The sequence below is a fragment of the Megascapheus bottae genome, chromosome 2, assembly GCF_031878675.1.
Source record: "Megascapheus bottae isolate mThoBot1 chromosome 2, mThoBot2.hap1, whole genome shotgun sequence".
Classification (NCBI taxonomy): Eukaryota; Metazoa; Chordata; class Mammalia; order Rodentia; family Geomyidae; genus Megascapheus; species Megascapheus bottae.
The window spans coordinates 53947053-53971336 of record NC_143510.1 but is presented as its reverse complement, the minus strand read 5'-3'; the positions used below and the strand labels follow the sequence as shown (position 1 = coordinate 53971336).

At 55.2% G+C, this 24284-nt stretch overlaps 3 protein-coding genes across 4 annotated transcripts; 1 reads left to right on the top strand and 2 right to left on the bottom strand.

The window, feature by feature from the left end:
• The first annotated feature begins 310 nt into the window (after nt 1-310).
• B4galnt1 (beta-1,4-N-acetyl-galactosaminyltransferase 1) lies at nt 311-7107 on the top strand. The gene is made up of 12 exons (XM_090327738.1): nt 311-331; nt 477-531; nt 891-1109; nt 1587-1751; nt 1879-1985; nt 2454-2494; nt 2612-2792; nt 3971-4069; nt 4178-4368; nt 4566-4706; nt 4986-5226; nt 6388-7107. Exons 3-12 carry the CDS (start codon nt 892-894, stop codon nt 6603-6605), a joined length of 1602 nt encoding a protein of 533 aa, XP_090183864.1. The 5' UTR covers nt 311-331; nt 477-531; nt 891; the 3' UTR covers nt 6606-7107.
• A 93-nt stretch (nt 7108-7200) lies between these two features.
• On the bottom strand, nt 7201-15251 carry LOC150067111 (solute carrier family 26 member 10-like). The gene is made up of 18 exons (XM_090327742.1): nt 14909-15251; nt 14326-14436; nt 13675-13832; nt 13307-13471; nt 12649-12801; nt 11842-11924; nt 11560-11707; nt 11316-11429; nt 10095-10172; nt 9907-10002; nt 9327-9433; nt 9144-9213; nt 8956-9072; nt 8783-8816; nt 8621-8703; nt 8484-8538; nt 8279-8385; nt 7201-7333 (listed from the first exon to the last, which is right to left on the bottom strand). The coding sequence occupies exons 1-18, from the start codon at nt 15249-15251 to the stop codon at nt 7295-7297; spliced, it is 2061 nt and encodes a 686-aa protein (XP_090183868.1). The 3' UTR covers nt 7201-7294.
• A 2055-nt stretch (nt 15252-17306) lies between these two features.
• On the bottom strand, nt 17307-24145 carry Arhgef25 (Rho guanine nucleotide exchange factor 25). 2 transcript variants are annotated; one of them, XM_090327735.1, is made up of 16 exons: nt 23998-24145; nt 23647-23761; nt 21187-21401; nt 20958-21053; nt 20800-20876; nt 20564-20630; nt 20266-20369; nt 19991-20060; nt 19782-19871; nt 19593-19685; nt 19360-19410; nt 19095-19172; nt 18685-18885; nt 18380-18560; nt 17910-18121; nt 17307-17670 (listed from the first exon to the last, which is right to left on the bottom strand). In XM_090327735.1, exons 1-16 carry the CDS (start codon nt 24094-24096, stop codon nt 17560-17562), a joined length of 1860 nt encoding a protein of 619 aa, XP_090183861.1. In that variant the 5' UTR covers nt 24097-24145; the 3' UTR covers nt 17307-17559. The 2 variants fall into 2 exon arrangements, with proteins under 2 accessions (XP_090183861.1, XP_090183863.1); XM_090327737.1 differs by lacking the exons at nt 23647-23761; nt 23998-24145 and adding an exon at nt 22332-22942.
• Nucleotides 24146-24284: the final 139 nt, after the last annotated feature.

The following is a 24284-nucleotide window of genomic DNA, read 5'->3' as shown; positions in this document are numbered from 1 at the left end:
TCCTCCCGGCCCTGCCAGCCGTACCCGGCATCCCCGGCTTTGTTCTCGGGATTGCGCTACGGCAGATCTTTTTTATTTCTTATTATTATTATAATTATTATTTCACTCGCTTTTCCCCTAGCGGGAAGCATCAGGAACCCTCCCCCGCGCTGAGGTCTACAAAGCCCCGACCTGACGGCGGCTGGAGGGAGGCAGGAGAACCCCCCCCCCGCCACGGCCGCCCAGCCCCCACGGCAGGCCGCCCGCGGCCCCATGAGGACCCCCGGGCCGGGGCTGAGATCCGGGCGCTGCCCGGACCGACGCGGAGCTCGGGCCACAGGGCGTTAGACAGGTCAGTGCTTCCCGGCCTCCCCCCGCCCCCGGGGGGCGCCTGGGAGGGAAGCCGGGTGGAGGCGGGCGGAGCGGCGCTGGCCGGTCCCCGGCGCGGCGAGCCTCCGCAGCCACCGGGCTCACTTCCTACGGGGGTGATTCTGCAGTTCTCCTGCCAGGCGAGGCGTGGGAGCCGCCCGTCCGCAGCCCTCCGCGGCCCAGGTGAGCCGGGCTCCGGGGAGCGGGGCGGGGGGCGAGGGCGGCTCTGAGAGCGCGCGCGGGGCCCGGCCGCGCGGGGAGTCGCCCGCTGCCTTTTCTCCTCGTGCATCGCTGCATCAGCACCAAAGACAATCCGACGTCTCCGGCCTGGAGATGGGGGGTGCGCGGGCACATCGAGATGCGGAGACGGGAGGGGGGCGCTGAGGGACCCACAGGGCTGCGGGGGATGAAGGGAGGAGGAGTACCGAGAAAAGCACTCGCGGTGCCGTGCGGGGAGGGGAGCCCGGCTGGAGCCTCCGACTCGACTCGCCGAGGTCAAGGGCCGCAGCCGTCCTTGTCCCCCCCACCCCACCCCGCCCCAGGATGCGGCTGGGCCGCCGGGCCCTGTGCGCGCTGGTCCTGCTGCTCGCCTGCGCCTCGCTGGGGCTCCTGTACGCGCGCACCCGAGCCGCGCCGGGCCTCCGCACCCCTCTGGCGCTGTGGACGCCCCCCCAGACCCCCGCCAGGCCGGAGCTGCTGGACCTGGCCCCTGAGCCCCGCTACGCACACATTCCCGTCAGGATCAAGGAGCAAGTGGTGGGGTGAGTGAGGGCGGCGGCTGGGGTGGACCGGGCGCGGGGAAGGGGGGCCGGGGACAGGGGGAGGGGCAGAGCTTTTGTCCCCCACGCCCGGCGCGCTGGGTTCTGGGGGTGCTGCGGTCTCCTGACCGTTTGGGTGGAGCGGAGTGGGAGGTGAAGAAGGGAAGCTGAGGTTTGGGGCTGGAGCAGAATCTGCCCCTGAACGTTGTCGTGGCCTAAGTCTTCATTCACACTTGAGATTCCGGAGTGGTTTCTGCTGGGCCTGTGTAGCTCCTGAAAGCCTCCTGGTAAACGAACCTATTCCTCCACCCCTGTGAAATGAAGATTTGGGGGATCCCCTCGAGGGGGGGCTGCTTTGTTTACAGGGACAGGTATTGGGTGGGCATCGGTCGCGTGGGTTTGTTTTGTGGGGCGGATTTTTGTATCTGGGCCCTGAAGACCCCTAACCTCCCACCCCACCCCACCCCCACTCCCCTTCAGGTTGCTGGCTCAGAACTACTGCAGTTGTGAATCCAGTGGGGGGAGCCTGCTTCTCCCCTTCCAGAAACAGGTGCGAGCCACTGACCTCACCAAGGCCTTTGGCCCTGAGGAACTGAAAGCTGCCTCTGCCTCCAGGGAACGGGAGTTTCAAGCCTTTCTTTCAAGGTAGTGATGAGAAAAGAGGTCACAACTCTGCCCCAGGAGGGTAGTGGAAATATTGTAATGACTGTGCCAGGAGAGAGAGCGCCTGTCCTTTTGACTCTCCTCTGTGCTCCCCTTCTTCCACTGCCAGGAGCCAGTCCCCTGCTGACCAGCTACTCATAGCCCCTGCCAACTGCCCCCTACAGTACCCACTGCAGGGCGTTGAGGTTCCACCCCTCAGAAGCATCTTGGTGCCAGGTGAGGAAGCAAGGCCCTAGAGGGTGGCCTAGGCCATGGTGGGGATGGCAGAGCTAGAGGTTGTGTAGAAAGGAGGGTGAGTGGGATGGAGGAGTGAGCTCCGATGAAAGGGCGTCTTAGGTTGCGAAGGGAGCTTAGAAGGTGGGAGATAGATGAAGGCAAAATAAACCCTAGGGTTATCAGGAATTGTAGATAATGAGGGGTTTTTTTTGGGGGGGTGGGCAAAGAATCTGTTCTTTGCTGACTGAATAAAAGATAGCCAGTACAGAGACCATTAAAGAAGAGATCTCATTTTGTCAGAAACAAGTTAAAATCAGTCACTCTAGGTTGTGTTAGGTACTATGCTGTTGAGAACTGAGTAGGAGGGGTAGAAAACTGTGTGTTGTGTGTGGTATAAAGGGGAGATAAAAATTCGGAGGAATTCAGGGCTGTCTGTGTAATTTTGATCCCATTCTTCCTTTCTCCCAGGGCTGAGCCTGCAAGCAGTTTTAGGTCAGGAGGTATACCAGGTGAGAGGTCAGGTGGGCCTGGAGGGAGACAAGACCAACAGGAAAGGGAATGGAAGAATCAGAGAGGCAAGTAGTGAATCTGTAGCCTAATCTGTGCTCTCCAATCCCATGTGCCAGGTGAACCTGACTGCCTCTCTAGGCATCTGGGACGTGGCTGGGGAAGTGAGTGGGGTGACTGTCACTGGAGAGGGCCAGCCAGAGCTCACTCTTGCCAGCCCAGGGTTGGACCAACTGAATCGGCAGCTGCAACTGGTCACTTACAGCAGCCGGAGCTACCAGGCCAACTCAGCAGACACAGGTGTGAGGCCTGGATGGAGGTAGGGTCAGGTTGGATGAACTGAAAGAACCCCAAAAAGTTACAAAAGACAAATGGCAAAGAATGTGAGAGGTAATCTGGCAACAGATAGAACCCAGCCGCACAATGGTTGTTTCAGCTGGGCCAGAAGTGCCAGGGAGGGAGAAAAGGAGCCTTTGTTCATCCTGGGCCACAGCAAGCTGGAGGGAAACTGGAGTTTCGGTTGTGTCCCCACTTCTAGCCAATCATGGGTGGCCAGGGAAATGACTTGCATCAGACACCAGAAGTCTCAGGCTCTATTCCTAATCTACAAAGAGAGGGGGTGGGGGGGAAGAAGAGAGAACACAAAAGGCCTGACCTTCTTGAATTCTTTTTTTTTTTTTTGTCAGTCATGGGGCTTGAACTCTGGGCCTAGGTGCTGTCCCTGAGCTCTTCAGCTCAAGGCTACTACCCTACCCCTTGAGCCACAACACCACTTCTGGTTTCTGGTGGAAATAAGAGTCTCACAGTCTTTAGTGCCCAGGCTGGCTTTGAACTGTGATCCTCAGATCTCAGCCTCCTGTGTAGCTAGGATTACAGCAACATTCTTGAATTCTTATTCCTCCTCTGACAAAAAAAATGTATCATAATCCTGAGGCTTCTCTCCAAATGTAGAGGGTTTGCTGCCCTTAGGTCTACCTCTCTTACCCAAGATGTTTTGTCTAGTGACTCCTTCTCCTGTAAATATGAACTGGAATTCCTTCTCTTAACTATTACATTACTTGCTTTATCTTCTATTGACTCTTACCCACCCTTGAATTTTCTTATTTACTTAGCCTGTGACCAGGTTCCTCTGAGCTTTGGTGCTCGGTAAATATGAGCAAGTTACTTTTCTGAGCCTCCACTTTATTTTCTGTAGTAGAAATGTAATGGAGGAGATGCTGTCATGAGATGAATGAAGTCATCTACTTAAGTAAAATTTTGTTTTCAAAACTGTCTGGCACATGTGAAGTGCTCATAATAAGTTAGATCTTCGTGGACTTCCATTCCACAGTGAGACTGTGAATTCTGTGGGAGTAAGAACCTGGTATTCTTGTCCACCACTGCTTAAGGTGGGACTCCCAGCCGGCACTTAGGGATTGATCAACATGAGAGTGCTTCTCCGCCCTTAAAAAGGCACAATCCACATCCTTTCTTCCCAGTTCGGTTCTCCACTGAGGGACATGAAGCTGCCTTTACCATCCGCATCCGACATCCCCCAAACCCTCGGCTGTACCCACCTGGGCCTCTACCCCAGGGAGGTGAGGTGGTGCCGGGGAGGAGGGAAGGAATGGGGGGATGGGAGGGAGAGACACGTCTTCCTATTTCATGTCACCACTCCCCTTTGCACATCCTGTGCCTCACTTCAGCCCAGTACAACATCAGTGCTCTGGTCACCATTGCCACCAAGACCTTCCTTCGTTATGACCGTCTTCGAGCACTCATCGCCAGTATCCGCCGCTTCTACCCCACGGTCACCGTGGTCATCGCGGACGACAGCGACCAGCCAGAGCGCGTCAGTGGCCCCCACGTAGAACACTATCTCATGCCCTTTGGCAAGGTGCGCAGACAGCAGGGCGCCCCGATGCGGGCGGGAGGAGGCAGCGGGGTGTCCTCAGTCAGCTGTGCCCTCGGAACAAAACACAAGGTGCTTTCCCATCACGGAAAGCACTGAGAGACGCAGAGAGGTCCCAGGGGCCTTGCAAGAGGTGTCTGGAGAGACCACAGCCTCCCCCACCCGGGCCCCTCTCCCCCCAGGGCTGGTTCGCCGGCAGGAACCTGGCGGTGTCGCAAGTCACCACCAAATACGTGCTGTGGGTGGACGACGACTTTATCTTCACGGCGCGCACGCGGCTGGAGCGGCTGGTGGACGTGCTGGAGCAGACGCCGCTGGACCTGGTAGGGAGGCCGGCCAGTGTGGGGTGGAGGAAGGGCCTCGAATAACAGGCCCAAGCCAGAGGCCAGGGCTGCTGTCCAGAAGGGGCAAGCCCTGGCAGGGAGAGACCACCAGTGGAGACTTGGTGAGGGGGGGAAGGGAGAGGGGAGAGGGCAGGGAATGCCCGGACCCTGCATGGGTGGGGGCGGGAAGGATGGGGAACACTGATCTGCCATCTGAGGGTCCTCAGGCTCCACCTGGAACCCCTCCTCCTCCCTCCCCCGTCCCCTCGCTCCCTGCAGGTCGGGGGCGCTGTGCGCGAAATCTCCGGCTTTGCCACCACCTACCGGCAGCTGCTGAGCGTGGAGCCTGGCGCCCCGGGCCTCGGAAATTGTTTCCGTCAAAAGCGCGGCTTCCACCACGAGCTGGTGGGTTTCCCCGGCTGCGTGGTCACCGACGGCGTGGTTAACTTCTTTCTGGCACGCACTGATAAAGTGCGCGAGGTGGGCTTCGACCCGCGCTTCAGCCGAGTAGCACATCTGGGTAAGTGGCGGCCCCTCCGGGCAGGGCCTGGAAGGACAGATAGTGCAGATAGGCAGAGAAGGCCCTGACCCCTCCTCCTGCTTGCCCACGTTAGTCACTGCTGGGCCCTGACATCTTCACCCCAAAACAATTCTGCAGAGATCTACCAAGATTCTTACCGGGGAAGGGAGGGGCAGAAATTCTACTGTTTCCTAACCAGTGTGTTTCCTACGCCATAGAGTGTGTGTGTGTGTGTGTGTGTGTGTGTGTGTGTGTGTGTGTGTGTGTGTGTGTCCTGGGGCTTGAATTTAGGGCCTGGGCACTGTTCCCAAGCTCTCTTTTTGCTCAAGGCTGGTGCTTTACCACTTGAGCCACTGTACAACTTCAGGCTCAATTTTTGAGTAGTTTATTGGAGGTAAGAGTTTCACAGACTTTACTGCCCAGGCTGACTTCAAACCTGGATCTTCAGATCTCAGCTTCCTGAATAGCTGGGATTACAGGTGCGAGCCACCAACATGCCTTTCAAAACGAAAGCCCAGCACAGTGGCTGGATCTGCCTTGAACTTCACAGCCAGTGCCAGTTGCCACAACCACCTCTACTCCACTCCCAGCTGCTTCCGGTGGTTGAGATGACCACACTGGGGGTTGGGGAGGGGGAAGGCCCATCAGCATTTATTGCACCTTGGAGAGTGAGAAGAAGGTTTTAAAGCACAAGCATACAGATACCATTGTCTATGAGAGTACAGCCAGGAAGGAATGAGGTTAATGCAAGTGCTAAGGTTCTTAGAAGTGGTGTCTTTCTGGGGCTGGGAGTTTGGCCTCGTGGTAGCGCTTGCCTAGCATGACGACACAGGTTCGATTCCTCACTACCATATATGTAGAAAAAAGCCAGAAGTGGTATTGTGGCTCAAATGGTAGAACTCTAATCTTGTGAAAACCCAATGACAGTGCTCAGGCCCTGAGCCCAAGGCTGGCGAGAGAGAGAGAGAGAGAGAGAGAGAGAGAGAGAGAGAGAGAGAGAGAGAGAGAGAGAGAGAGAGAGAGAGAGAGAGAAGAGAGAGAGAGAGAGGAAGGGGGGAGAAATAGTGTCATTCTTTGCACAGGCATTCCCCATATCTCCAACTCAGTTCTCCCTTGAGGGTTGTTGGCCTATTCTTCACTTCATGTTCTGTTCACCCCTAGAATTCTTCCTGGATGGTCTGGGTTCCCTTCGGGTCGGCTCTTGTTCTGACGTCATTGTGGATCATGCATCGAAGTTGAAACTTCCCTGGGTGTCAAGGGATGCGGGAGCAGAGACTTATGCCCGCTACCGATACCCAGGATCACTGGATGAAAGTCAGGTGGCCAAACACCGCCTGCTGTTCTTCAAACACCGGCTGCAGTGCATGACAGCTGAATGACGGCCACTTGGGGCCTTCCCCTTTTCAGGCTGGACCTGCTTCTTCATCACTTCCAGGAATTTCCAGGAAACCTCTCCACCCTGCGAGCACGCCATGATTTTTCTTCCCCTTCAGAACCTGATTCCAAGTAGGGGCTTGTCCTGGTGACACCCCTCCTTTTCTGTAAGTGCCCAGGGACCTGATGGAGCCATAACCTCTCCCACAGCCAGTGCCAAGTTCTCTCCCCCCCAACCCCATTCTATGGGGCAGGAAATGGGGGGTTCACTTTCCAAGTGCCAAAGAGCCCAGGAGGACTCTTAAGACCCTGAAGTGGAAACATGCTCCTCTCATCTCCTTGGATCTGGGGCTGGTGGGGGGAGCTCCCAGTGTGCAATCCCAGGGCCCTGTACCCCAACCCCAGCTCTGGATCCAACACTCTGTGTGTCAGCTCGAGCCCTCCCCTTCCCAGAGAGCACTGTGACTCTGGAGCTCCGAAGGGCTGGTGAACACATGGTGAAAGCCACTTGTATTGTGTCTGTGAGGTGCTGGGGGGGGGCGCACTGGGAGTTCCCATACAGACATCCAGACCCCACTCACTGACCACAGAGGTGTTCCACTTTAGTTTATTGGTGACATTAAATAAGGAGGCTCAGGGACCATGCCCCCCTCTCATATACATTGTTGGGGCCATCCACACTGACAAAAGTCAGTCAGACCCACACTGTGCAAATCTTTTGGCCTGTGAGATCCTGGAGAAGAAAGAGGCTAAGTCAGGAATAGATTTAGAACCCCATCCATCCCCACCCATTTGGGACTTTAGTTCTTCAGTTCTTTACTCACAGCTTGGCTGCTCTCCTTGACACGATCCTAAATCCACTAATCATTTCCTCTTTCTTTTTCTTTTTTTTTTTTTTTTTTGCCAGTCCTGAGGCTTGACCTCTGGGCCTGGGTGCTGTCCCTGAGCTTCTTTTGCTTAAGATGAGTGCTTTCCTACTTGAGCCACAATGCCACTTCTGGATTTTTTTTTGAGTAGTTTATTTGAGGTAAGAATCACAGACTTTCTTCCCTGAGCTGGCTTCCAACTGTGATCTTCAGATCTCAGCCTCTGGAGTAGCTAGGATTACAGCTGTGAGTCACTAGAGCTTTTGCTAAAAGCTTGACAGTCTTCCACTTGAGCCATATCTCCACTTTTGGCTTTTTGCTGGTTAATTGGAGATGAAGAGTCTCACAGATTTTTATGCACAGGCTGGCTTTGAACCATGATCCTCAGATCTCAGTCTCCAGAGTAGCTAGGATTATAGGTATGAGCCACTGGCACTACTTTCTTCTTAAATTTTTTTTATTTTTTTGGTGCCAGTCCTGGGGATTGAACTCAGGGCTTAGGCATTATCTGTGAGCTTTTGTGCTCAGGGATAGCACTCTACCACTTGACCTACACCTATACTTCCAGTTTGTTGGTGCTTAACTGAAGATAAGAATCTCAAGGACTTTTCTGCCCAGGCTGGCTTCTAACCAAGATCCTCACATCTTACCTCCTGAATACCTAGGATTACAGATGTGAGCCACTGGCAAGCAAATGCTCCTTCCTTCTTGATCTTTCTACCTCATCCTTCCCCTAAATCCTCCTCGTCCACTTTTCTCCTAATGTAGCTCAACCCTTCCTGGTTCCCACTCCTGACACTCTTGCCCCTTACCAGTCTCTCCAGTGCATGTGCAGCTGCGTCCTGCACGCTCACAAAGAGTTGTTCTGGGGCTATTCTGTTCAGAAGTCCTGCCCGAGTCAGCGTCTCCAACACTGAAGCTGTAAGGGGAGGGAGCCAAAATGCACACAGTGTCCTCCTCCCTCCCCCAAGTGTCCAAATCATGTCACCAGGCCCCTCTGCCCTTCTTACCACTCACCACTACACTGAGCCAGGAGAAGGTGGATCCCAGCGTCCTGGCATCGGCTGGCAAGCTGCAAGGACAGGGCAGACAGGTGAAGTCTCAAAGGGGATAAGTAGGGTAATGGGTTTCTCCTTAGCCTATCCACACCTCACCTGGGCCACTTCTCTGGCTCCAGCAGCATCTGCAAAGGTGACACCACTGAAGTCTAAGACTGCCACTCTGACAGGTTCAGCAGCTAGGATGGGAGAAGGCAGGAGACTCCATATGCCTCCACGCAGCACGCCCAAATCTCCCGCCTCGCCATCCCATCTCACCTGCCTCAGATGGGCCATCTGGCTTTGGATAGCCCTATATTAGTAGAGAAAGGGGGGTCACCTTGGTCAGGACACAGGTATGGACATGTGCCCCTTGGGCAAGGACCTGCCACCGAACACACACCAGCCTCCCACACCCAGAGCACCCACCGCTCCATGATCAAAGCTCTCACCTTGCCTTGTTCTCCAAGCCCCAGATGCCATTCCAAGAGGCGTCGGAATTGCCCTCGGGTCCCAAAGTAGAGTGGCGTGGGATAGCTCAAGATGCAGAGACCTGGGACTTGGAGGAGCTAAGGGGTGAAAGGGTCAGGGAAGCACCCCAGCCTAATCTCCCTTCCTTCTTTGGCTCAAGTCTACCCACCTTGTGACTCTCTCTAAGTGGTCGGTAGAGTTCAGTCCCCTCAGCCAGTCCAAGCGCCAGGCACTGCACCCTGGAGAAGGAGCTGGGGTCCAATTGCCAGCCATACCTGGCCTAGCTAGAGACTTCCTTCCCAACTGCTATGTCTTGTCCTCTCCATCTCAACTCTGTCACCTGTATACCTACCTCTGGGTACGGCAGACCACGGTCATCATGGAGAAGACCACGCCCACAGCCAGGCCCAGGTCCACGTTCAGGGTCACCACGGCCACCCACGTGACCACCCACACAGCCTGCAGGAGGTAGATTGGAATGGACTCTCCAGAGGAAAGACCGGGATCTGAGGGCAGTGACTGACTCCCGGGACAAGTGATGGGGAGGGATGGTCCAGGAGAAATGAGGAAGTATGACAGAAGGAAAGGACAGGGTTGGCTCTAAGAGACACTCAATAAAGGTAGAGTCCTCCAGCCATGTACCAGAGGGGAGGTTACAAATATTCAGGTCAGAGTTGGGAGTTTAGTGGTGAGGCACTTGCATAATATTCATGAGGCCCTGGGTTCAATCCCCCACCCACCACAAGGCCCTCAAACAAGTATCAGACCCGGGGGGGGGGGGGGGGGGGGGTTCACCTCACCCTTGCCTTTGTCTCTGAGGAATGTGAGTTTGGGAATTTAGGACTAAGACTACAGCTTTGGCCCCGGGTGGAAGCTGGGGATGCTGGGAAGATAAGTAAGGGCCACTGGGGAATGATGTTCGTATTTCTCACAAAATCCATGCGGCTGATATGCCATAGCTGTGGAAGTTCCTGCATCTGGAAGAACATCTGACGCATGCTGGAAATGTTGATGCAAGCCAGGACAGCCTTGGGGACAAAGGAGATGGGCTGACGACTCCCAGTGTCCTGGAAGACAGCCACCCGTCCTCTGCTATTCCCACACCTCCTCTGCTCCTTACCTTGGGCAGATAGTAAAAGAAGGGCCCCAGCCACAGCAGCACTGACAAGACCACCATGCAGGAGAAGAGGCCTGCCAGCTAAAGGGAAGGAGGACACCGTCTCCACCCCACTCCTGTGGAGAGCTCAGCCCCTACACACTGCCTCCCCGCAGGACGTCTCCCTCCTGACAGACAGGCCTGACTTCATCCCCCCTTCCTCCGATTAAATTGTTACTATTCATCATTCTTGCCCAGTGTATGCAGCTCAAGATTTCTTTCTTTTTTTCTTTCCTTCCTTCTTTCTTTCTTTTCTCTTTCTTTCTTTCTTTCTTTCTTTCTTTTTTTTTTTTTTTGCTGCGGGCTTGAACTCAAGGCTAGCATTCTATTACTTGAGTCACAAAACCAATTCTGGCTCTTCCTGTTTATGTGGTGCCAATGAATTGAACCCAGGGCTTCATGCATGCTAAGCAAGCATTCTGTCACTAAGCCACATTCCCAGCCCCAGCTCAAGTTTTCTATTCTTTGCATGTGTACGTGTGTGTGTGTGTGTGTATGTGTGTGCGCATGTGCACGCACACTAATTTTAGGACTTAAATGCAGGGGCTTGGGTGCTGTCCCCTAAGCTTTTTTCTCAAGTCTACTACTCTACCACTTGAGCATCATCTCTGCTTTTTGGCTTTTTGGTAAATTGGAGTTAAGAGTCGCGTGTACTTCACTGCCTGAGCTGGTTTTGAAGCTTAATTCTCAGATCTCAGCCTCCAGAGTAGCTAGGATTACAGGCATGAGCTACTGGGGCATGGGCTGGCTAAATTCTTTAGTTTTATAACCCACTTCCATTTTAGAAGCCATTCTTGGATTACCCTACAAACACACTAACCACCCCTTTAGAGCACTAGCAAAGGAAAAGAAACCAAGCATATTAAGAGATGACTGTTAGGTAATATTTCTTTTTAAATGAAAAAATAACCTTCATGAAAAATATCAGAATTTTACCTCTTAAATGTATAGTTTCATACAGCTTTTATTTCCAATGACTCTGAAACACCGTGAACTTTTTCAGGGCTTAGCACCTACAAAGGTCTTCAGGGATTCTTGGAATCTTCTTTTCTCTCCTCTCGTGCCCTCACCCATTCCCTTGCATTCCCACCCTCCTCTGTATTGAGGCCACCAGGTTAATTGCTAATTCTCCATCTGTTTCTTTACCCCCACCACCCCGCATCACTATTCCATCTTTCTCCTCACCTGTGTATTACCACCAGCATCCACTAGTAGGCTGGTCGTAGCCAGTGTGGCTGAGTTAGGAAAGCAAGAGAAGAGCGAGGAAATGAGATTGGAAACACCATGGGCCAAGAGCTCCTGGAGGGATGCAGTGAGTTAAAGAGGAATGAGACACAGGAGAACCAGGCATGGGGTGGGGGGTATGGTTAAGGGGTTATCTTCTGAATGAGGCTGGGTGGGGAGGGGGAGTCCACAGTCAATGTCTCACCTGGTTGGGATCAATAGTGTAGTTATACTTGTCTGCATAAATGGAGGCCAGAGAGGTGGACACAGCAAAAGTAACCAGTGCAATGGGCAGAGAGTCAGCCAGAATCCTGGGCAGCTCCACCATGCTGGGGAGAAGAGGTTGGGGAAATCTGGAAGAAGAAAGAATCCACAGTGAGGGTAAGTTGGTTGCTACAAGGAAAGAGGAAGAAAGGGTAAAAGGGTGGGTCAGGCAAGAAGTGTTTATGAGAGGCCTAGAAAACCAAAAGGCTGCTTTCTTTCTTACCCTTCAGGCAACAGCCCCACTACCTGGACATTATATCTCGTGTCCAGGGAAGAGGTATAGCAGAGCACAGAGGCCAAAAGCACCTGGGAGAAGGAAACGCATTAGGATCTAGGAGAGGACCATGATCCTGGGAGAGGCTAGAAGGGGCTCAACATGAAGGAGCATCCCAATGGAGGGCTAGGTGGCCCTCAGAGCCTAGCAATTGGTGGAAATGCAGTATATTTAGGATGGCTGTGTGACAGCCTTTTAGGGTGAAGGAATGTGAGGGAAAGTCTCATGAAGTGGGATTATGGAGAGGCTGTGAGAAAAGGATGGAGTCAGTATAAGAGGAAGTGAAAGGCTGTACTCCCTGCAGGTGTGATGGATACCAAAGGTGTAATGAAACCATTCTAAGTAGGGAAATTGGATTGGGGGGGGTGCCTGTGGAGTGGAGACATGGAATATTTTTTTTAATTAGTTGGGAAGAGAGTGCAATCTACGTGGGGGACTGGAAATGAAGAAAACACTGAATTACAGGGAAAAGAAGAGGTGCTATAGTGAGCAAGACCTTAAGATGGCACTCTAGGGTGGAGGATGCATTCAGAAAGCGCTGGAGGGGTCTTGGTGGGGCGAGTGAGACAGGGCAGGTGGGGGATTCTGCTGTGGCAAGTGCTTGGGAAGGAAGGGGTCCTGGCAAGCTGGTGCAGGAACAGGTCCTCCGGCCTGTAAGGCCTCTGCCGCCCACAAGGGGGCAGCAGCGGTCAGGGCGCACAGGATGGGCAGGGTCTGGGCTGGGCGGGGAGCCAGGATGCTGGTTCAGGTCCTCACCATGACAACTTCCCCTGGGATGGGAGTAGGTAACCTGTCCCGGAATCTCACGTTCAATTCCTTGACTGGCACAAGCAGCGCCAGGCTAAGCGCCGAGATGGTCAGTTCGGCCAGGTTGCTCTGGGGCAGCGCCGTGAGCACCGCGGCCAGCGTCTGCAAGCGGGAGCCGTGAGCACAGAGGCCTTGCCGGGGTGGGGTGAGCGCTTGCCGGGGCGGGCGGCCCCCTTCCCGCAGCGGCGCCCACCCGTCGACCACGGCGAAGCTCTCTCCAGCTGCCAGGCAGGCCTTCCGCCTCTGCAGCCCCGGGCCTCTAACCTCTTTCCTCTACTCTACCTGCCTGCATCATTATCCTTGCCCCTTCCTCCACCCCCATCCTCCTCACCCCCATCCTCCTCCACCTCCATCTTCCCTCCACCTCTCCTCCTCCTCCACCCCACCCCTATCCGTCCTCCACCTCCATCCTCCTCCACCTCCATCCCCCCACCCCAGCCCTCCTCCACCTCCATCCACTCCACCCTTATCCCTCCTTCAGCTCTATCCTCCCCACCCCTCTCCCTCCTCCAGCTCTATCCTCTTCCACCCCATCCCTCCTCCCCTTTGAGTCCCCCTCTTTCTGGCTCTCTGGAAGCCTTTTCTCCATGGTTTTCCCCATCCCCACCTTGAAGAGAGAGAAGCAGCCGATCTGGCGTGGGAGCGACAACCCCAAAAGACTTGGAAGCTGGGACACGAGCACGTGTAGCGCAGCACCGCTGGTCAGCGCCTTGACCACCGGCTCGGATAAGAAGATGGACAGGACGCCCAGCTGCAGCACAAACATCCCCAGCTGCAGGGGGAGATGCACAGTCACACACACACACACACACACACACACACACACACACACACACACAGAGCAGAGGCCGAGCAGCCCAGCTAGCGTGTAGCACACCACGTTGCCTAAGGGCATCTCAGCCCCAAGGACTCTTGTCCCCACCCCAGCCCAGTTCCCTTGATTCCAAATACCAGAGCTCTCTCTCTCTCCCTCACCATCAGTGTCCCGCTCCCAAAAGCCACAGCCGCTGCCATCCCAACTCGCTGAGCATCCAACTGTTCCCTCTCACTTCCACTAAGGTTTCCCGCAACAGGGTCAGGCACCAAGCGCTCCACCGCAGAGCCTGTCATGAGGCTGAGTACTGCAAACGTTCCTGAAGCAGGAGGATAAATGCGCCCATCTGTAGCTGTGCAGCTGAGGAGTGGGTAGGGGTACAGCCCAGACTCGTGGGGTGCTGCTGTCAGACCTGTCTCTTAGAAAGCTTTTGTGTTCAAAAAGGCCAAAAGATCATGAGCTACTAGTAGAGCAAACAGGAATCCATGGGGAGGGAAGAGAAGACTGCGAATCCATGGGGGGGGGGAGGGGAGGAGGACTGACCCCTCCTACAGGCATGTGCGCCTTCCTGTAAGGACCCCCCCCCCGTTCCCTTGCAGCCCTGAGTGTGTTCATTTTCTAAACCAAATTTCATTGGGATCAGGGAAGGTCCAAGTAATGCCCACCTAGTTGTACCTGCTCCAGCATGCTCAGGTTAGCATTCCCTGGTGGCAGGGAGGAGAAGGAAGATGGTACTAAAAGGAGACCTTAAAATGTTGTCCATTCTCACCCTACCAAGGAAGGGTATCATGGGCAGTCCCTGGGCTACTTACCTGTGGACAGGTGTCTCCCAGTGCCCAGCAAGCTGTAGATGAGGACCGGAAAGAATGACGTGTAGAGTCCAAACACGGGGGGCACAGAGGTCAGGAGGGCAAAAGCCATGCCTAGGAGGTGGGGGAAGAGTGGAAAGACTGGTATGTGTGAGTGGTACAAGATACAGGATCAGGGTGGGGGGATGAGGAGGAGATGTCCTAGCCCCATTCTGTCCACACTCTTAGGCTGGCACCAGAGGTGGTGCATTTCAGCACATGAGGGAACTGAGGGGTTAACAGGCCACACTGGGAGGTCTGGGTGCTGACAACCTTTCCGCCTGTGTCCTGCGGGGGAGACTCTCTCCAGTTCCTTGAACTGGAACCATCCAAGAGGTGTCTCGCAGGATTGCACAGTTGAGGAGGGATGGGGGTGGGGATCTGATGGGGTTCTACACTTCTTCTCCCCTCCTCCGTGTGACCTCAAGTCCCTCCCTCTAAGCCCTCACTCCAGACCACTCTCCCCACCCCCATCCCCCAAACTGGAAGCCCCTAGAGTTTAGAATTCCTCACACACACACAACAGGCTGAAGTTGGGGCCTCTTACCCTGGGGCACATGCACAACTCCCACAGTTACTCCTGCCACCGCATCCCCCAGCATCCAGGCCCGCCAGCGGTACCGAGGTAGCCAGCACAACACGGGCAGCCGTGCCTGCAGCAGGCGCCACGCCCCCAGCCAGGAACAAGTGCCAGCTGGCCGCCTCCAGAGCCTGCACAGCCGGGACAATCGGGGCTCTGCAGGTAGCTCAGGCTCGGGCTCTGCATCCCTGAAGAGCTGCTGGAACCCCGTCTCTGTGAGAGGTTGCCTGGTCTTGGTGTCTAGGGGCGACTTCAGGTGGGAGGCCTCTCCAGAACCCGAGGAAGTCCTGCTGCTCCGGAGCCCACTCATTTTGTCCTCCACCCCCTCCAGCTCCTTCTGGTCTTAAATACCCCTCCATGAAGTAGCCCTGAGTCCCGCCTCTAGGAAGCAGTGTCCAATCCTGCTCTGGAGGGCGTCCTCTTGGGAACCTTCTTGGGTCAGGCTTGGGTGGAGAGAATCCCTATATTAGGTGTTTCCTCAGACATGCTCCGCCAGAGCTGACAGCTCCACAAATGCCCTGGGCCTGTGATGAAGGTGGCTAAGGAAAGGAGTAGAGACCGGAGACATAGACCCCCTAAAACAATCTCCAACCTTGACCCTTTACCAGTCCATTGTTGCATGCCCAGCTTTTCCGGCTGATTCCTATCCCTGGCTGCTCTTTGAGCAGAAACAGGCTAGGTCCTACTGGGTCAGTGGTCCCCCCCCCTGAGTCAATGCATCCTTCAACGGGAGCACAAAGTTCAGTGCAGATTGGGATCCCTGGGTTAGAGCTAAGTCCTTGGATGGTGAACTGGCCCCAGTAATGTGTGAGGGGCTTTACTGGCTTCCCGAGATGGAAAGCAGCCAACTGTATTGATCAAGGACAACAACCGAGAACCACCACCCACGGCACTGCAGGGAAAATACTGAACTGACAGGAAATTTTGATTTTTTACTTCTTAGAGCTAAAAAAAAACATATTTAAAAGCCCTGAAATACCATTTATTACATTCAAATGCTATTCTCAAAGTAGGAATGCATGGTGAAGCTAAGTACAAAAGGGTCACCCACCCACCTCACATACCCCTGGGGTCCATGAAGAAATAGAAAGCTTCTGAGCTTCTGGATCCTGCTATTAGCTGCCATCTCCCCCTGCCCTCTATTTACAATGATCTCTGATACCCCTCCCCATCACCCTCTGGCCTCCCCCAGTCCCTGACCCAAAGCCCCAAGGGTGCGGTACAGAGAGGGTGGGTCTCTCCTCTTCAATTCCTCCTATTGTTCCCCAGAAATCTTATCTGCACCCACGTCCTGTCCCCTCCTTGTGGCTCCCTCCCCTCATTGTTGGCCAGAGGGACCTGGGGCCCACAGGGAGGCTCCAGCATCTCCTCATTCTCCCACCCCAGCAGCCTATTGTCTGCTAAGGAAGCTCCTGTACATGTGATTGAGCCCAGGGGACGAATAGACACAGTGGATCTATAGATACACAAGGAGTCAGAAAGGGGCATCTGGATCTTTACATGTTTGGGTCTCTCTGGTCCAGGGGTTGTGCCAGAAGTTGGGAGGGGTGAATATCCTCTTTCCACTCTTGGGACTAGGGTTGAAAAGCCCTGGCCTGCTCAGTTCAGACATGCCTGATGACCTCTCCGCCAGCCAACAAGACCCAGGCTCCCCTCTACCTTCTCACCTTCCCTCAGCTGAACATGGACACCTCAGAAGGAAAGGTACACTTGTATTTTGTACGTTAGCATCTATTGTTGGGGGGAAGGAGTGGTGGTGAAAGTACACAGAGCTTTCTGGTGGGGTCTAAACCAAATGATCAGTATGAGGAAAAGAAGGGCTGGAAGAAGGCATCAAGGATCTAGATTTCCAGCTGCTCCCACTGGTGACTCCAATTGAGGGGTGAGAGACGCTGTAACTGCAGGTGAGGGACAACGATAACATCTGCCAGGTACTGACTGAGTGGTTCGTGCCTATAATCCTAGTGGCTCAGGAGACCAAGATCTGAGGATCATGGTTCAAAGCCAGCCTGGGCAAAAAAAAAGTCCATGAGACTCTTATCTGCAACTAGCCAGCAAGAAGCTGGAAGTGGAGCTTTGAGTAGAAAAAGCTGAAGGACAGTGCCTAGGCCCTGAGTTCAATCCCCCAGTAGTGACAAACACACAAAAAAGAAAAGATCTCTCATCCAGTGCCCTTCTTTTTTCAAATGCCTCGGCCAGCTGGTCTCTTCCATACCACTTTACCTCTCCCACCCACCTCCACCTCTCCATCCCTCTACCAAGACAACAGCATGGTGATGTAACAAAACTTTTATTCTCAGAAAACAGAAAATCAAAACCAAAACAAAAAATTTCTATCTGGCCCCTGCAGAATCCCTCCCTCCCAACCCCCTACACATCCTCCTGGTGAGGGACTGTGATGCATGCATAGGGGTGGAGCTGGAAGATCCTGTATTCCTTGGGCAGAAAGAAGTCTTTGGGGGGTTAGGTATTCTCCTCCAAGATGACATCTCTCCCAGCCTTGCCCACCCTCTGAGCAGAGCAAGAGGGAGGAATTCTGGAGTGTTGCCAGAAGATGAACCTCAAGTTCCTTGGGGTATAGGTGGCTGAGTCAGGACTACCCGCATGGCCTTCACCAGTTACAGCTCATCTTCATCCAGCTTGGCAAGTCTGGCCTGGCAGGGAGGGCTGTTTGGAGTTGGAAGGGCTGGAAGAGACTCTTGGGGAACCTTGGGGGTGTCACTGAGAACCTGAAAAAAAAAGATTCAAGTCAGAGGATCAACAAAGGTCAGCAGTCTATCATCAGCTCTCCTTTCTCAGATTAAGTCTCTAGCCAAGCCATGCCCTCTTGTCCCAGAATTAAACCTGAAGGGGGAAGCAGGAAGTGATGGGGGGATGATATGATATGGGAAAAGAGGATGTGGGAGTCTGGTAACAAAAGAGACCCTCCCCATTATGCCCCTACAGTCAGAAATTCTATTCCTCATACCTGTGTGTCCAGAGGCAGGGGGACTCTGGCCACTTCCCCTTTGGATAACAGCAGCAGGGAAGGGAGAGAGCCATTGATGGGTGTGCGCATGCTGACCTGGGCCCGGTCTCCAGGCCTCATGCTCCCAGGGCTCCCCACCCCAGGAACTCCTGGTCTCCCCAGGCTGTTGGTCTGGCTCTCTCTTCTCTGGTATTCAATTGGTGACTGCAATGCTGGAGAAAAGAGAGGAGAAGAATGAGGTTACAACAGAGATGGGTCTCCTTCCTGGGAGTTCTACCTGTGCTATCTCACTTCACCCTCCCTCCCAGTATCAAGTCCTTGGGGGTCATGAGTTGCCAAATCTTCAGCTAATAGTGGATGAGTGAGAAACTGGACAGAAGAAGGGCAGGATTTGGACACTGGGTAAGAAGGAATTCAGGAGGCCAGAAGGCTGAAGGGAAGGTGTAAAGAGAATTAGATGGCAGCTTCACCATTGAGGAAGTCCCGCTGGCTTTCCAGGATCTGAGCCACTTGCTTGATCCAGGCTTGACTGACTGCAGGGTCTGAAGCCTGCAGGACATAGCGCTGGATCCCGCCTTCTGGCCCTCTGGAGGTCAGTGCAAAGCGGCAAGGGTCACCTTGGAGGTTCCCCTCCAGTCCCAGGCAGCTCACCTGAATTGGCAAATAGGAGATAGTCTCCCCATTCTTCAAGGCCCTCCGATAACTTCAAGTGCCAAAGAACTCTTCAGAGGCCTCACCCTACCAATCACAACCTTGCCCCATGGCCCCGGCCCACCTTGATACTGCTCTTGTACAAGTATCCAGGCTGTGTACCACCTCGAGCTCCTCCTCCCAAGGCCTCACTGAAGATAATGATTTGCTCAAAGAGGAAGACACGTCTTTCTCGACCACGGGAAGAGAGCAGACCCCCAGCCTCAGGGTCTGTGACCCAGAATGTGTCCTGGCCCAAGAGTTTCCCCTGAGCAGTCAGTTTTCCCTGGAATCGAAAGATACGGCCTTTGAGAAAGTACAAGGAGAGGAAAAGAGCAGCTTTCTGCTCCTTCCTCCCTCCATCCTTTCCTCCCTTTACATTCCCAACAATGAGTGTTGGCTCCAAAAGGTAATTCCCCTTATAAGGACTGCCAGAGTACAGAGACCTGGGCACAAGAGCACTGAAACACTGACTTTCTCCTCCCATCTTCATACCTCAAATCCTCGCAGCCTCCCTAGGGACATCATATCATTGCAGCGCTTGGGCACAAAGCACATGACCTCCACAGCTTGCTGGGATGCAGGTGAAGAGGTGACACCCGGCGCAGGTGAAAAGAGTCATCATTTGGAAGAAGCCTCCTCAGCCTCTTCTCACACATCCCCAGCCCCAACAGACTTCCCACCCAAGGGGCTAGGGAATCCACAGAGCTAAGGGAATTGTTGCACATGTTGTGTTCCTGAAGGATCTGGGCGCCCTCACCTCTAGCTCTTCAGTCTCCATCCCAGCTCTACTGTAATACTTTAGAAAATCCTAAAATAGAGAAGAAATGCTCAGGGAGGTAACGAACACAGGCTCTGAAGTTCTCACATCCTCCCCCAAGGACACAGGTGAGAATTCCCAGGAAGTCTGGGGAGTTTGAAGAACCCTGGAGAGATGACTGGGGAAACAGCAGTCCCTGCCAGCTGTGCCTCCAGGGAGAAGATGGTCCTGACCTTGAGCAGCAGCTGGTATTTCATGATCCGCTGCACAGGTTTGATGAGGAGGTCATTGAGCTGCAGGCGATGCCCCAGCTGCTGCCTGAGTTCCTAGGGACAGGGACAAGGACAGGGTGGGCATGGGTCCTGGAAATCCTGTTTATGCTGATTTTGTCCTTCTTGCCCCAAAGGACTTCAGCCACTGACCTCAAAGTAACTGTCTCCAAACTCTGATACCACGTGCTCTGACTTGGGCTTGTTCTGACAATATACCACGTACATATGCAGCCGGCGCTCCTAACAAGGGTAACATTGAAGAGAGAGCAGGATGGACTAGGACGGAGGGCACAGACCCTGAGAGCCTGGATCCATTCCCAAGCCTCTTGCCTCTTAGGCTCCACCCTCTCAAGCCTCACGTGTTTGATGAATAGCTGAGCCAACCAATCAGGTTCCTCCAAGCACCGCTGGAGCTCTTGCAGGAAATAGCTGGAAAGGTTGGCAGGAAAAGAAAGATTCAATACTTTTTAGGCCCCTTACCTCCCTCATACATTCCCAATTTTAAGTCCTGTGACCTAAAGCTTCCCCCAAACATTTCTTGGGCTGGCAGTGGGCTGGCTGAAGAGATATAGAGATTACATAACCAAGTGAGTGTCCTCCCCAACACATGGTTCTGAGGGGCTCCACTACTCACTCTCGATGCCATTCATAGATTTGCTGAATATTCCCAAACACAATCCTGTCACGGCCTCGTAGACTCTCCGGGACTCCCTGAGAAGCCATGGTGGCCATGTAACCCTGTGGGAAGGTTAGGACAGGAACCTTGAGCAAGCAGCTTCAGTGACGGGTGGGGTGGGTTCCCCAACCCTGCAAGTCCAGAAGTAGGGTGCCCTGGGAGGAGGGACATAGGATGCCAAGGAATTTCCTGAAATCACCTCCAGGCAGAGGGAAAGGGTACTTGGACCAGAGCAGAGAAGGGGGAAGGGAGCTACCTCCACGATCTGCCCCAAGTCGTCCACGTACATTTTCTCCGTTTCTACCAGTTCACTCAGCACATACCTAGGAAGAGAGCAGGAAGGTGTCCACCTCAGGGACGGGGTGGTTCACCCTCCTGTCCTACAACCTCCTCATCACCAGAACCAGCCTTTGGGGTATCCCTTCTCAAACACGAGGGACAGTCTTTTGGAAGTTCTATAACTTGTCTGGGAAGGTGTGGATGGACACTTACATACTCCTTTCCAGAGCCTTCTTCTTCTGTTCCTCCACACTCTCGGGAGCTTGGGACAAAGTCTCTTCTTCAGGTAGCTACAAGGAAAGAAAATCCTCTGATAGGCAAATGAATGGCTTTTGGTAAGGAGGAACCTCTTCAAACCCATTTCTTCCTACCTGTGGCTTAGCTCCAGGGCCCTCCAACAATGTAGTCAACAAGGCCAGTTCTGGCAGCTCCTCTCCTCTGGTTAGAGCTGGCTCCAGCATCCAGTTCTGGGGTTACAAGCCAAGTATCAACAATCATGAACACCAGCGAATCCCCCCAATAACCAGGGGCTCCAACTCACCCTCTTTCCCAGGGCCCTTCATGGATGTCCTAAAAGCTTCTGTGGCACTCCCTGCTTACCTCATATTGTCCTGCTGGACTACGATCTGTCTCAGTTTCCACACTGAGACAATGTTTGGAGTGATCCAACCATCTTCTCAGGCCACCAACAGGCCCTGGAGGGCCTGGTGAACAGGGTTGAGAGCTGAGGCCAGAGCTGGGGCCAGAAAGGGCGGCTGGACCTGAGGCAGCAGATGCTGATATACTCCCCTCACTACCAGCTATGGAATAGGATTCTAAAGGAGGGGGAAAAGGAGGTGGTAGGTATTTGTCCCCACTCTACTCTGAGTCTTCTGGGAACTCCTAGGGGGTATCCTTGCCATACTGTTCAGCTTACACTTTTGCCATCCTCATTTGTCTTAACAAGGATGGAGAATTTTACCAGGGCACCCTGGGGAAGAAGGACAGTAAACACCTGGCTACCTAGGCCCAGCACCCCCAATTACATGTGGAGGATCCCCTTATTCTGAGCATAGCATAAATATGGGGGTGGGGGCAGCCATCTGGCAGATACTGGAAGCTGGGGGCAGCCATCTGCTCTCCAACAACCTCCCTCTTTCCAACGGGTACAGACCATTTGCAGAGAAAGGGGTGTGTGTGGGGGGGGGAGCAAAAGCTAAGAGTCCATCTGCCACCTCCAGACCCCTCCCCCTCCTCTAATTGCAGTAATCACTACAAAATGAAAGGACTGTGACAGCCCACCTCCCCAACACAAACACAAGCCCAACCCAGTGAGGAGACCTCAGCAGGATCATCATTGGCCTTCAATTGAAAGTGACTGCGATTTGAGTCCTTATAAAGCCCCTGTTTCCTCATTCCTCCACTCCCCAGATCTCTTCAGAAGTAGATTCTCATCAAAATGACTTGAGAGAATCTAGGGGGTTGTAGGCCCAAGAGCATCCTAAGTTTGTCGCATACCTAGTAGACTCTACGGAAGACGTAAGAGGCCCCTCTGCCCCTTCCCCAGTGGACTCAGTTTGACCTAATAGAAATCTGGAAGTAAGAGGGATCTTAGAGATCATTTTTCCTGGAGAACACACATGCACGCTCCAGCCCTACATCCCAAAGGTCAGGTTCGGGGTAAAGAGATGTCCTGAAGGCTTTGCCAGACACCCCCTCCCCAGCACTGTGTCACCCCCCACTCCTCCCCGCGACCTCACACTCACCACGTCCCCCCCGGGCGAAGCAGCAGCCGCATTTTGCCAGCACTTTTCGAATCACACGGGGACAGGCACAGCGACCCCCTTTGTGTCCCCCCCGCATGGCGCCCGGGGTCCCCCGCCTCCCCCACCCGGGCGGGCCATGCAGGAGGAATCAAGGGGGGCGGGGCGGGGATGGCGCAGGGCGCACCCCCCCCTCCCTCCTACCCCGGTCCAGGCTGGAGGAGGGGGGGAGGGAGGAGATGAGGAAAGGGGGTCCAGGAGTAGACGCGAGTCTGGTCTGGAGGAGGGTTGGGGTGGGGGGGTCTGGATAGTAGGTGGTGCCGGGCCAGGCCCGAAACTGGGCGGGGAGGGTTTCCGGAACCCTGTCGGTGCGGGGGCCCAGGGTCCAGATGTCCAGCCAGGGGGAGGGATGGTGGGAGAGGTTGGGCCAGGATGCGGCAGCCGCTCGGGCTCCGTCTCCGGCTTCAGTTTGCGGGTGGCTCTAGGCCTGGGAGGTGAGGAGGCGGGGGTGGGGGGCCGACTCCCCGAGCCACGGGCGCTGCGCGGGTCGCGGCCGGGAGGCGAGCGGAATAACAGGCCCCGGCGCGGAGCCGCCGCGGGGCGGGGCCTCTGCGGCCCGGCCCCGCCTCCCCCGCGCGCTCCCACTCCAGCCCCGGCTGGGTTCCCGCCCTGATGCCCCTCCCCGCAGCGCCACCTCGTCCCCCCCCTCCACGTCCCCCGCGCCTCCATCCCTCCAGGCAGGGTCGTGCTCCCCCTCCTCGGGGTCCGCCTCCCTCCCGCATCTCGGCTCCGAGCGCCGAGCGAGTGCTGGGCCGGCCTGGGTCGCCCCTCAGCCCTAAGGCGGCGGAAGGGGGCCTCGGCCCGCGCGCAGACGTCCTGGAGCCGTCCCCGGCGGCGCGGGGATGAATCAGGTCCCTCGTCGTGGGTGGGGGCGTGTGTGGGGGAACTCTGTGGGGAGCACAACCCAGTTGCCGCCTTCTCCTGGACCCTTTTTTCCGCTAGGCCCCGGGACTCCAGCTTAGACTAATCACCAATTAAGGCGAAGTCCGGGAGCCTGCGCTGGCCGGGGGCCAGGGGTGGGGCGCGAGGACACTCCGCCTGCCTGCCGGGGACGGGGGGGGGGGGTCGGGGCCTTCGGAAATGGAGGGGCGGGGGGGGGCTCCGATCGGACTGGAAGGCGAAGCGTGGAGGTCTCTGCGACTAAGTGGGTCCCATGCAAATTAGATGCTACCTTTCATGCTAATGAAGAAGAATATCCGTGAAATCGCCGCTGGGCGCGGGACGGCCAACTGGGCCCCACCCAACCCCAGCTTCTTACCGGGCTGCGGAGCCCAGGCGAGGACCTCGCGTTCGCGCTCCCCTTTCGGGTCGCCCTCGGTACTGTGACCCTCAGGCTCCGCGCACCCCGGCCCTAGGGAGCTTCTCTTTGGGGGCTGCGGGGACATAAGGACTGTAAGAAACTCGCCCCCCCCTCCTGTCAAAGATCCACTCAGCTATGCAAGGGTCTTCCAGAACCTGGCTCGGGCTCTGGGAATCCAACTCATGGATCCCCTGCGACTGACTGCCCCGTAGAACTTTTGTTTGCAAGTTAATTGACTTGTGGGGTACAGCCCTCCTGAGGTCCCCTAGGGACCCCCTCCCCGACCCCTTCGCGGTCCCCCCTTCTTACCCCCTCCTGCCCGGGTACGGCGCATGCGCGCAGCATGCCCCCCATGACCCCCAGTATCCGGTCAGTGCGGCCAGGGGCGGGGCGGTCCGGGGGCTTCATGCTGGACCCCTACCCTGCTTCAAGTTTCAGGGCCGAGGGGGCACGGAAGCTGGGGGGCTCAGGCCTGCGTGCGTCCGGGGAGTTGCTGCCGTCGAATCCGCCCCCCTGCCCGGCTCCGCCCCTACTCCCACCCCAGCCAAACTTCGCAAAAGGGGTAGGGTTGTTCCTTTCTCGACACAGCCCAACAA